We start from the raw sequence: 13,533 nt of genomic DNA on the forward strand, positions 1-13,533 counted from the left end.
AAGGATCTGTTCGAAATTATGGGTCCTTGTATATTATCTATTGTGAACAGCTCTTTAATTAATGGTGTTGTTCCACCCTGTCTTAAGCAAGCAGTGGTCTCTCCCTTACTTAAAAAATCAGGCCTTGACCCTACAGAGCTGAATAATTTCCGCCCAATTTCTAAATTACCATGTTTATCTAAAGTTTTAGAAAAGGTTGTTCTTTCTCAAATTACTCCTTTTTTTAACTGAAAATGATATTCTGGATAAATTCCAATCTGGATTTAGAGCTGGTCATAGTACAGAGACCGCTTTGGTAAAAGTTGTGAACGATTTACTGATGGCAGTTGACTCTGGGTTGGGGGTTGTTTTAATTATGCTGGATCTCAGTGCAGCATTCGACACTGTTGATCACTCGATCCTTTTAAAACGTTTGGAGTGTGATGTAGGCATCAAAGGAACAGCTTTAAAATGGTTTCACTCATATTTGCATGATAGAACTTTCTTTGTTAACTTCGCAAATACTTCATCTTCTGTGGCTCCTTTAAAATATGGTCTTCCTCAAGGTTCTATTCTGGGCCCTACATTATTTTCATTGTACATGTGCCCACTTGGATCTATATGTCATCGCCACGACATTTCATATCATATGTATGCCGATGACACTCAGATATATTTACCACTTAAAGTCGGGAACGAGCACTCGCTACAGTCCCTGTTACTCTGTCTGGAAGAGGTCAAAATTTGGTTGTCTAAAAATTTTCTTCAGCTAAATGAAAAGAAATCAGAGATAATTATTTTTGGTCAACCAAAATTTAAAGAGATGATTTCTAGTACTATTGCTCCTTTAGAAATAATTGTAAAAAACAGTGTAAGAAACCTGGGTGTCATAATCGACTCAACTCTTAGCTTTGACAATCAGATAAAATCGGTAGTAAAGTAAAAATCTTAGAATGATTTCCAGGTTAAAACCCATTCTTAGTTCTAAAGATTTAGAGACCGTAGTCCATGCATTTATTACCTCGAGATTGGACTATTGCAATTCTCTTTATGTTGGGATCTGTCAGCGACAACTATCTCGTCTGCAAATTGTACAGAATGCTGCAGCCAGACTTTTGACAGGTACGAAGAAAAGAGATCATATTACTCCAATATTATCCTCTCTCCATTGGCTACCAGTTCAGTACAGGATCGATTTTAAGATTTTATTGATGGTTTTTAAAGCACTTCATAACATGTCCCCAAGTTACATCACTAATCTTCTAGAGTACCACACATCAGCTAGGACACTGAGATCAGCAGATAAACTGTTACTGTCGGTTCCTCGTTCTAAAAAAAAGTCTAAAGGTGATAGAGCATTTATGGTTGTGGCTCCCAAATTGTGGAATAGTCTTCCACTTCATATTCGCCAGGCTCCATCCTTAGAAGTTTTTAAGTCTCAGTTGAAAACTCATCTTTTTACATTAGCTTTCGTAGAGAAAAGACCTTAGTAGAGTTCTTTCATAGAGGAACAACACCCGATAAAGGCTATTTGTCACATGTGGGTTGGTTCATCAAGTGGTTTATTCTTACTAATTATGTCAGATGTCATTGTTTTAATCTTTGTATATGCTTTCTTTTAAATTGTGAAGCACTTTGGGCAATAAAATTGCGTTAAAATGTGCTATACAAATAAATAAAAGTTGAAGTTGAAGTTAAAAGTCTATTTTTCACATATACATATATCTCCATGGTCTTTGTATCTTTTTCAACAAGTTCAAATGTTTTGTTTCTGCCCATTGACACAGTTTTACTGTGCAGGGACAAATAACACAACATTCAACATCTAAAATTCCATGATCTTTTAAATCTGCTATCTTTGAAATTTGTGCACATTTATGAACAATAAAATAATAAAATAAATCTTTTAATGCACAGCTAGCAGTGCATTATCCCTTACTTGAACTAGTTGAAAAATATCATAGATAATGCATATGAGTTATATATCTATGAATACTAGGGCTGCCTCTGACTAAAGATTTTTCGAGTCGACTAGTCGTTCATTTAAGCCATCAGTCGACTAATTGCATATTTATATTTGTTTAATTACTTAACTCAATTAATTACAGCCCTGACTTTGTTTTATTCAGAAATAGCCTACTTTAACTGTAAAACTAATCAAAGATGAAAGTTGACTCCTGAGAAGGCTCACATTTTGTGCAAATCTGTCAAATTTCAGCACTTTTCATTGTGCAGCGCTGACAAGATTTGGATACTTTCAGACACTTGGATTGCCAACCTGTTTGTTCTTCTATTGTTTATCCTGAATAGATATTGATACTTGTGAAGTATGAGTACAAATTTATTTGCCTTGTATAATTATTTGTTGTGGTTATTTTTTATTGGCTACATGAAATGGCTACCACTTGCTAGCTAGCTTGTTTTTATTTAGACTGAGACAATAATCACAATGAACAACTATATAACTTTACTATTTCTTTCTTACAAAAGAAAAGAAAAGAAAACAATAACACTGATTGACCTTCTTTAATCAAAGATCTTCATAAGAAGAAAGTGACAAATTGTTCCATGAAGAAAATTATAGCATCAATTGCTATATTAAAATGTAAATATTTTTCCTAAGTAGACTAGCAATAAAACTGCATTGCTTAATATTGTCACGACACTGCTGTGCAGGAAACGAAGAAAAAGGAACGTGGAGACGCAGGAGAATTCACAAGAACTAGTCTTTAATATTCCACACACAGGGTTACACAGAGCAGGCAGGAGACACACATGTTGACATATTACAAGAGACAAGAAAACATAGGGCAGACTACACTTTAAATGCAGTGTGAAATGAGGGAACTAAATGGACACACCTGGAATCAAATTAACACAATCAACAAGAGGGAGAAACTGGGTCATGGGGAGCACATGGGGAGAAAACACACAGACAGTCCATGGGCGTGACATATCGCCCCCTCCCAGAAGGCGCGTCCTCGCGCCGCAGGAACAACATAGGGAGGGACGGGTGGGAACTTGGGAGGAGGCTCGGGAGGAGGATGGACACCCAGGAGGAAGATGACGAACATAGTCCAGGGTGGAGACGATGGAGGGAGGAGCCCAGGAGGAAACAGGAGGGGCTTGAAGCAGGCGGTGCCAGGTGGGACTGAAGGAGTGGATGGAGTGAAGATTGATCTGCCATATCCTCCAGAGTGATGTTAATCATATTATTACATTATTTCTTATTAAAATGATTGCATTGTGTCTTGTTTGATTATTAATCAAATTATTGATCAGTATTTATCCTTCCAGATTGTTTGATGATTGACTTAAATTAGTAAAGCCATCTATATTCATATAGACTGAAGTGTGTATGTAGTCTTTTTAGAAGTAGTAAGAGTGAAATGTGTGAACACACGCTGGAGTCCTTATGTGGAGATTTTCTAAGTTTATCTACCAACCAGGATCTTGCTTACCTATGTATTGGCATAATTAGTGACCTCTGTTAGAGTATTACTATTGGTGTCTGAAACATGTACGCAGAGCGGCCAACGAATTCCATCGCGAGTACTGAAGCTGACTTCTGCTGCAGGGGGCGGAGCTCCCCTCCGTGCTCTCACTGTCCACGGCTTTCTCCCTCGTGGCAGGCGTTGCGTTGTAGCCGGCTCTCGCACCTGGTCTGACGATCCAAGAGGCTCTGGCTCCGTGGTGATCCTCAGCTCTGACGCACTCCTTGGTGATGGCCCGTCAGTCGTGACGGGCTCGGGCTCTCTGTCTTCGGTGGGCTCGGGCTTGCGCTCTGCGCAGTGGAGAGATGGTGGGCTGGGCACTGAGTGTGGCTGTGTTCTGGATGATTGCTTCCCTCTAACTCAGTCCAGTGGTGTCTGGGAGGTCAACGGGGCGATGGTAATTTGCCCTGATCCAGAACAGGGAGTTTAGCGTAGCGTCGTCAAACACCGTTAAAACGGCGAGCTGGCTGAACTCAACCACATACACCAACAGGAAAAGGTCTTTACGGGCTAGGGCAGTGAACTTGGCAGTGAGGGGATCCATGGGGAACAAAGGGAAAACGGAAAACAAAACACTACAAAGCGCAGAAACAAAACGGAGGGAAAAACGCAAATTGTCTAGGCCGGGTCTTCTGTCACAACACTGCTGTGCAGGAAACTAAGGAGCAAGGAACGTGGAGACGCAGGAGAATTCACAAGAACATTCTTTAATATTCCACACACAGGGTTACACAGAGCAGGCAGGAGACACACACATAGCACGTTGACGAATTAGACCCGACAAGGAAACATAGGGCAGATTACACTTTAAATGCGGGGTGAAATGAGAAATTGGGTCACGGGGAGCACATGGGGAGAAAACACACACAGACAGTCCATGGGCATGACAAATATATACTGTGGTAACTTTTTTTAAACTACACTCATTTGTTTTGACTTTTACAATATTTGAAAAATAAAATATTTTAAATATTAAAGCATAACTAAATTTACAAATAAAAGAGAGAGCCATGGTCAATGTTAAAAATTAAAGGTTTAATTGTTTTTCATTTTCATTGAATTAATGAAGGTGAGGATCACTGGCAGTTGGAACTGATCTTATTGATTTTTGTACAGAACAAGCTTGCCCAGGGTTTTGCGCAGCCATTTACAGTGCGATGCAGAAGATGTTTCCTTTGCTAGGAAGTGGAGCCTGATATTGGTGTAGCTGTCTGCAATTAATGAGAATGAAAACATGACTGTTGTATGGTTCCAGGTTGAACATGTGCAGAGCCACCATGGAGTTCCAGAACCCATGTGGATAGCCTGGGTGTAAATTTGCTGTCCAATTCTGGGATGTGCCTGGTGAGTAAGTGCTGTTGAATGCACCTCCTCTCTGCTGTTTTGCGGACTTGTAGGACACTGTCTGATGGCCTCATAAGTCCACCTCGGGACTTCATGTCAATGAGGGTGTGTCCAAGCTCATCTTGTGAAGAACTCTTGACACTTGAGTGCTGATAAACAAGTACTACAGGGAATCTTCTTCATAGTTGTTCTAACTACGAAGCCAGCTATGTAACCAACCACAGCCTCTTTGAACAGGGACAGACAGGGAAGTTTTGTGATGTACGTTTCTGTTCTCTTCAGTTTCAGGTTGTGTGTCGCTTTGATGAAATGTCAGCATATCAGAAGGTGTTGCCTCCAGTACCACTGTGCTGTCCAGTGGAGAGCACTTTCCACTGGTTTTGATGGCATGTCTCGCTACCATTCTTTTGAATGCTGACTTAAACTGCTTTGCTGTGGGATTGTTGTTACATCCATTAGCTGAGTGAATGGCAGAAAAAAACATCTCAAGGTGGTCTTGGCTAAATTTGTAGGTCAGCAAGTACTGTAACTGTGATGTTTTGGTCCCACATATGTGTCATATAATTGTTTGAAACTCTTTATTGCCACCAGGAAGCCGAGAAAGGCCGTTTTCTTGCCCGTTGCCACAAGGGGTCATCCATTAATACCTGGCTCCTTCAATCCAATGATGTAATTGTAAGCTTCCATTAAGAAGGCCATGTTGGTTCTCTCATTAGCTTGTCTCAGTGGACTTTTAAATTTCTGGAGTTCATCATATCAAAAAGCCAGTCAAAAGTCTCCAGGAATTGGCATGTTGGCTCACAGTCAGCAAAGTGGGAGATCTGCAGGTGCTGCTCACAGAAGCTGAGAGCATCTGCCACACTAGTGCTAATGGTCTGCGCAGGAGGTTTACATTCATTTTTTGACTTTGCCAATCTATATGAGCTGATCTAAGTTTGTTGCCTAGATGTAGCCCTTCGTCTTTTTGCAGACTGTGTAAGAGTTTGATGTATTCCCATTTTATGCTGTTTCCACAGGGATCTACAATAATGCCACAGGACCCTAAGGTGTTGCGTACCAGCTTCAGCACGGCAGACATCCAAGATGACGTGAATTATACGATGGATATTTGATGGATCTGGGAAACTGGGGTTGAGTGTTGCAAGTCTGCTCCAAGGTGCTTGAGCATAGAAAAATGTTGATGGACCATCACATGTAAGGGACTCCACCCTCACACCCACATCAGACAATTTGAGAATGCATTGGCGCACCAGAGTAGTCCTTTCTGAACCAGTCATTCCATGAGTCAGAAAATAAGCTTTAAAAGCTTTAAAAAGCTTTCCTGTAGCTCAAATAGTAGAGCATGGTGCTAGCAACGCCAAGGTCAAGGGTTTGATTCCCAGGGAAGGCAAGAGCTGATAAAATGTAAAACTGTAACATGAATGCAATGTAAGTTGCTTTGGATAAATGTGTCTGCTAAATGCATAAATGTCAGTGTAAAAATATGCCACTGGAGCTTTTCAGTGGTTGTCAATACCAGTACTGGTTTGTATGTTTTCACTTTAAATTTTTGTGCCAATATCTACATAACCAAGCATTCTCTTCCTATCGATGTGCTTCATAATGGCCATTTCATCAATCATTAGAGCACAAAGTGTCTCCTGTCCCTTGGCCTGTGCTGCAGAAGCTTTAATTTGGAGAGAGGCTAGTACCTCTTCACTGAATCTGGGATCTCCTCCATTGCTGCTGTACCATCTCCTTATCATAGGTGGGTGAGGTAACCCTAAGTCAAAGGTCTCTCTGACATGATTGTAGGCCTTGGCTGAATAAAATAGCAGAGTAAGTGCAAATGATTCAAGGGCTGGATAGTATTTTGCGTGACTACTTTTCTCCCTTTTTATCATTTCCAATGGCACATCAGAGCAGTTTTCCAGCATGAATGCTCCATTCTCTGTCAAGAACTGAAATGCCTTGAGGGACTGAATGATATTCTGAAGGTTGGAATTTTTTTATTTTTTTTTCTCCTGTTCTTTTGCTGGTACTGTCTAGATATTTTTTAAAGTCTTTGTTTTTTTGGATTGCTTTAAGCAGCTTTCCAGTGAGGGTCTTTGGACTGTCAAAGCAGTAGCTGTGCTTCTTTACTATTGGAGCCTGAGGAGGAATATTAGTTCCAAACAAAGCAGAAACTAAAAGTCAAAATTGACGTTGATGTTGCTAAAAAGGCTGGCTGTATTGAGATGTTTTTAGGTTTAACAATATATTTACCTGGCTGTCACTGACAAAGTCAAGTTAGGGAAATGTGGATGCTGCTGCTCCATTGATTTAAATTTCAGGCCCACAGCCACAGACTGCCAGTGGAGACGAAATAAAGAGCAGCACAAACATGATGGGGAACTATCTACAGTACATTTCTTTCATTCTATAATTCTTATTAAGGAAGTATTTTTGTGGGAATGACATAATAGGCTTACAACATTTTTTTTTTTTTTTTTTTTTGTGGTAGAAATTAAGTTAATTATTTGCTGAATGAAGTTTGAATGGTTTGTTTCAGTACTGGGGTGAGTTTCCCAAAAGCATTGTTAGCTAATTCCATAGAACTCTATTGGTAACAACGGAACTTGCGACCATAGCTGCTTTTGAGAAACACACCCCTGAGCTGTTTTCATGATAAGTTTTTTTTTAATTTTTTTATATATATATATATATATATTTAGTTTTATTTAAACTTATTTTATATGTTACTATTTAAATGTTTTGTTCGTTTAAAGAGAAATTCATTTTCGCTTGTTCAAGGTTTTGTATTAAATGTTTATTTTTATATGATTAAATACAGTGGCATTAAATGCCCCTACTTTGTGCCTTTGTAATATTTGTAACAACATGAACACGAAGGAATGCAAGTGAGCTTGTTTAAGTGTATGCATGTGTTGTTGTTGTTTATTTTCTCTCAATATGATTAAATAAACAAACAACGTGTTATGTATGAAAAGAACCAAGAGCAGAGCAGAATTGGTGGTGCCGGATAAACCGAGTAGTTAATCCAGCAGTGATTATATAAACCACAGGCACAAAGTCACACGCAGTTGGATCTGCTCAATAAGACCGAAAGAGCTTTGAAAAGTTGTGTTCATTTGAATTGATACGCTATTGCACAAATAAAAGGAAACATGATGATAGTGCTGATAGATCTAGTATCAATGCTCTTGGACCTGACATACACCATCATCAGTGCGATGGTTCGCGCTATCCTCCGGCCGCGTCTCAAGTCGGTGGACGGCCAGTTGTGTCTAATCACGGGCGCAGGCGGAGGGCTGGGGCGGCTCTTCGCGCTGGAGTTCGCCAGAGAAGGCGCCGAGCTCGTGCTGTGGGACTGCAACACCGAGGCCAACGAGAAGACGGCCGAGCGCGTGAGAGAACTCGGCTGCAGAGCGCACGCGTACACAGTGGATCTGACCAAGCGCGAGAGCATCTATCAGACCGCTGACCGCGTGCGGAAAGAGCTGGGCGACGTTAACATATTGGTCAACAACGCTGGAGTCGTTGCGGGGCGACGGCTGCTGGAGTGCCCGGATGAATTGCTGGAGAGGACCATGCTGGTTAACTGCCACGCGCTCTTCTGGGTAAGAAGACCATATACCATGTTTTTTTTTTTTTAATGTTCCATGGTAATAGCATGTGTTTTGGGTGATTTTTATTTTTAATTTTTATTATACGCGCTGGTATATGCCATAGTATAAAAATAAACATTAATTTCTTACCACGGAAGTGTAACGTTACAGTTTTTGCAGCGGGACATTCTTCTTTCGACCAAAAACTTCTCGCTTAACATCGGTTCTCTTCAGTTAGGCATGTCAAATCCCTCCGAAACCATATTTATAATTAAAGTAATCATTCCATAATCAATAAACGCGCGAGTCAGTCAGCCAGTAAAACGAAATGACCGTTAACTTTTAAATTCTGTGAGCGGATCGGAAGACAGGTTAAGCGCGTGCAGATCAGAAGTAAATGAAGATTAAACAAACACTCGAAGTTATGATTTCTGTTTTCACTCTATGCTTAACCCTGACTTAATACTAACGTGTTCTGATTTAACTCAGTTCTGTATTTTAATACATGCTGCATTAAACGAATTTCAGGGCTCTTTTATGATTTCTCATAAAAAGAGATTTTTAATGTCAGTGTGCTTTTCCTGGTAAAATAAAGCTAACAAACAAATTTCTTAATATCTGCAACGTTTTTATTGGAAAGATAGTAACAGGGTTATAAAAATAACCCGTGAATAACCATTAGGGAATTATTTTTATGTTATTTTAAAAAATAACCCCCCTGGAACGTTCTGGGAACGTTATTTTATGGTTGCAAAATAATAACCTAAAAGTAACCGGAACGTTCTATTTAAGTTATGTTTAGGTTATTTTAAAAATAACCACCCCGCAACTTTCTGGGAATGTTATTTTATGGTTGCAAAATCATAACCTAAAAATAAGCATTAAGGAGCGTTCTGTATAAGTTATTTTTAATAACTTATACTTTAAAAATAAAGTATAAGTTACCCCGCAATATTCTGCCAAGTCCTCCTGGGAAGTGGTATTTTCTAGTTGGCAAGTCATAATTACGATGTCAGGTCCATTTAAGTTACTTTGGTCAGAGCAAAATTTCTACATGAAATACAATATTTTTTTCCCTAAATGATGAATAAAGAATGTGCATCAGTGTGTTTTTGATTTTTTTCTGTTTTTATTAAATTTATGAATAAAATTATCGTAATTGCATGATACTATTGTATTTTGTAGATGCAACTTAAATAGATTTATTGTAAACAAGCAAACAAATTTACCTTTAATACAGATGCTGCATATAGTCTTTGGCTCAGAAAGTCAGAAACTTTCTTTTGAAACTCAGGTTTAAAGGGAACTCCTGGTTTCCCGCTCAAAATTACAATGTTGTGGTGGCATGTCATGTGCAATACAATCTAGAAATCAATACGACTTTCCTGCAAGACTTAAACGTACCAGAAGAAAGTAGCCTACATGTGATGGTGACTGTACGTGATGTTTCGGTGCGATTGAAAGTTAAGGAGATAATGCGGTCTAAAGCTGAAGTAAAAAGTGCATTGACTGTAATCTGCTTGATTAAAAACGTTCACAATAATGGCTTATTGTGCATATGACCGTAAGTTACACATTGAAATGCAGAACAGGACATAATGGACCAGGTTATCAAGTCAGTCACTAATCATCATGACAGCAGCTTAGAGCTCTGATTAAGTGTTATTATATAAACCATTTTTAATATTACACGATGCTCGCTGAGTGCTTTGAACACACCCTTATCCCCGAGTATTACACCTCAGTTGCATGACTCACACCACACTGTGTTTAGGATATGAATTATAAATTGTGTAACCTTTTGAGAAGTGGTGCGCTGTTTTTTTAAGCAGTCAAACTAATGAATTTCACCTGGCTGACAATAAAACCCCCGAAATGCTCTGTATACTTACATTGAAGGAGGGAACCAAACCTGCACCTTGGAAATACATTAATGTTTTAACACTATAGGCAGCATGCAGCACATACTGTACGACCTCCTACACTGTAAAAAAAATTCCATAACATTTACGGTAAAAAAACAGCAGCTGTGGTTGCCGGAATTCTACCGTAAAAAATAGAGTAACAACATTTTAGGTTTTTACGGTTTTAACTTTTATTTAAATTTACAGTTAAATACCGTAATTTCATTAACTGATATAATGTTAATATACCAACCTATTGAAGTACTGAAATCTGTTTTGTACCTTTGAAATACACTGATAACCACCAAATGTAGGTGGTGATGAGAAAGTGACATGATGAACCAAAGCCTATCACAAGCGTCATTCACACAAACACTAAACACCATCATGGTGAGACTCATTAAACTGAAATACACAATAAACATTAATTTAACAACATTAGATGTAACATACATATACCCTAATAAACAACTGATAAGAACAGTTATTTCAAAGAAAAACCATCAAATTCAAACAAAATTTGAAATGCAACGCAGCGAATTCTGGTAACGTCAGTTTACGGTTTTTCCCTGTAAATTTTACAGGAACTTACCGTTAACCATTTAACAGGTTTTTACTGTAGAATTTTCACATTTTTTTTTACCGGTATAATCACAGTCATTTTTTACAGTGTGCAACAAACACCAAAAGTCACAATCAGCTCAAATCCTGACAAAAACATAGCATAAATCAGCTCCAGTAATGCAATTAATTCAGAACTTGGATTACTACAGCAGCAGTGACTGAACATGTCCAGAAGTCATTGACACATACTGTTTTCCTGCTTTGACAGATGACAAAAGCCTTTCTGCCACAGATGAAAGCCAAGAATCATGGACATATTGTGACTGTTGCAAGCACTCTTGGTCTGTTCAGTACTGCTTGTGTAGAGGTAAGCTGAAAGGTTGTGGAACTGTTGTGTCTGCAACCCAACTACTGACAAGCCTTCGGTGACATTAAAAGCGTGTTGACTGACTGCTTGTGTTGTGTTTCTGTTGTAGGACTATTGTGCTAGTAAATTTGGAGCTGTAGGTTTCCATGAATCTCTGACTCATAGTTTATTAACAGAGGAAGGTGTGGATGGGGTGAAAACCACCCTGATCTGCCCGTACATCGTCAACACTGGCATGTTTGCTGGGTGCCAAATCAGGTGAGAAACCAGGAAATTCTGTCATCCTCTTCATCCTCATGTTGTTTCAAACTGGTGACTTTCTTGTGAATTTGTTGTGTTAGCTTTTATGTTGATCTTTAATAGTGCCCAAGCTCTAAATAGACAAACACATTAAAACCGGTTCATATGATGTTTTAGCTTAAAAATCAAATGTTATTTAAAAATTGAAGCTGTTATCCTTGGCTTTTAAGTTGTTATTTGTGCTGTTAGTCACTGTAAATCTTGAGGCCAACTCTCAAAACTAAAACTATTAAAAACATTTTGAAACACTAAATTGTAAATAAATGAAAAAATACTTAAATAAAATTAAGCCAACCTAAACATTAGTAGTTGAAGTAAAAACTAAAAAAAAAAAGAAGAAAAATCACATAAAATTATAAAAAATGTAACTAAAATAAGATGAAAGCTGAAAAGATGATTCAGAGAATGAATCAAAACTATAAAAGTATATCAATTGGACTGTCAAAAATGAACGTCAAATCAGGGTTATCAAAGCTAAAACTATTGAATACATTTTGAAGCACTGACATTATTAATTAGACGTACATAAAATCTAAAATGGAAATAAAACTAAAACTGAAAAAAAATAATAATAATTAAAAAAGCAAAAGCTATTAAAAATTACAAAATTACTGAACAATTAACTAAAATTAAAATAAAATATAAAAGTTAAAGCTAATTCTATACTGAAATATAAATAGACACTAATACTATATCAATAATACAAAAATAAACCTGATGCAATGTGTTTTCACATTTGTGTTTGGTGCTTTTCATCTTTCTTGGAGCCAGTGATTGTATGCTTTCTATGTAAATGAGCTGTATGAACATTCGTCAAAACTTCGTGTGTGTGTGTTCCTCATTAGAAAGAACAACATGAGGATGTGTACATGATGACAGTGTGTTTATATTTGGGTGCTGTTCCTTTAAAGCACCATGTATGTCTGTCCTGATGTTATGCAACAGAAGCCCCTGTATCTCCTAATGTTCAGTCTAGCGTTACTCCAATCACAGGGAGGAACTCCAAGGCCTGATTCCACCGCTGGATCCTCTATACTGTGTCCAGGAGTCAATGAAGGCCATTCTGGCTGACCAGCAAATGATCTGCATCCCCCGTCTAATGTACTTTGCTTTTGTGTCACGAGCGTAAGTACCTCCACTGGCAAAGTCCAGTTTGCTTACACTTGATTAAGAGCTTACTCAAAACTCAAACATGCACATTAAATGTTCCATGTTGTCTTTTCTTTAGGCTGCTCCCCTGGGAAGCTAATGTTGCAACATATCGTTTTATGGGAGGTGACAAGTGCATGTATTCCTTCATTAAGACCAAACAACAGGTTGTTAACGGTGACGTGAAATCCTCTTAGCCATCCCATAATACTCCACACACCATCCACATTTCAAGGCAAGAAACCAAGTGTTTATTCAGTCAGAATGTAAAACTTTTTTTTGTCTATCTTTAAAAGTACTTAGAAATTCATGTACAGTGAGTGAAATCACAGGATGTTTTGTCTGTCCTCATATTATATTGTAACATTTAATGTTTGTTATATGCAATGAATCTGTATCTACAATAACGTTCTGTAGTGCTAAACCAGGATTGTCTAATTATTGATGAATATAATTGTAATGACTGATTACCATTTCATAGCATGATGCATGTGAGCAGATTATATACAATTTTATGACATTAAAATGTAATTTATTTTTTAAAATGTGTTAATTTCATTTTTAATGTTATAAATAATGACTTAATGAGTATGATTAGTGACAACAACACTAAACAGACAAAACTAAGAACTAAAGCAGGCCATTTTCTGAAAAAACAAATCTAATCTGATCACTTTTGTGAAGAATCTCATTTCAAATTTACATAATTTAACATTTTACCCATTAAATTCAGTCGGTTAATTGAAAACTTGACTTGGCATTATGGATAATCAATACATGACTCCTGACATGGATTTTGAACATTCCTTCCTGAATGCACTGATCTGTGAAATACGCTAGATCAG

The 13,533-nt window shown here is 38.0% G+C and overlaps 1 protein-coding gene across 1 annotated transcript; it reads left to right on the forward strand.

Moving 5' to 3' along the window:
* Nucleotides 1–2,779: 2,779 nt before the first annotated feature.
* On the forward strand, nt 2,780–13,502 carry LOC131549473 (retinol dehydrogenase 10-like). Its single transcript, XM_058791686.1, has 5 exons — nt 2,780–8,416; nt 11,141–11,239; nt 11,349–11,497; nt 12,533–12,664; nt 12,768–13,502. The coding sequence occupies exons 1-5, from the start codon at nt 7,964–7,966 to the stop codon at nt 12,883–12,885; spliced, it is 951 nt and encodes a 316-aa protein (XP_058647669.1). The 5' UTR covers nt 2,780–7,963; the 3' UTR covers nt 12,886–13,502.
* The last annotated feature ends 31 nt before the right edge of the window (nt 13,503–13,533 follow it).

This window comes from Onychostoma macrolepis, chromosome 11, assembly GCF_012432095.1.
Source record: "Onychostoma macrolepis isolate SWU-2019 chromosome 11, ASM1243209v1, whole genome shotgun sequence".
Taxonomy (NCBI): Eukaryota; Metazoa; Chordata; class Actinopteri; order Cypriniformes; family Cyprinidae; genus Onychostoma; species Onychostoma macrolepis.

Bases quoted from the DNA above. Each gene is read 5' to 3' on its own strand.
- LOC131549473 (XM_058791686.1), top strand. From the start codon at position 7,964: ATGATGATAGTGCTGATAGATCTAGTATCAATGCTCTTGGACCTGACA. The intron at 8,417-11,140 runs GTAAGAAGACCA...CTGCTTTGACAG, and splicing joins ACTGCCACGCGCTCTTCTGG to ATGACAAAAGCCTTTCTGCC. The intron at 11,498-12,532 runs GTGAGAAACCAG...CTCCAATCACAG, and splicing joins TTTGCTGGGTGCCAAATCAG to GGAGGAACTCCAAGGCCTGA.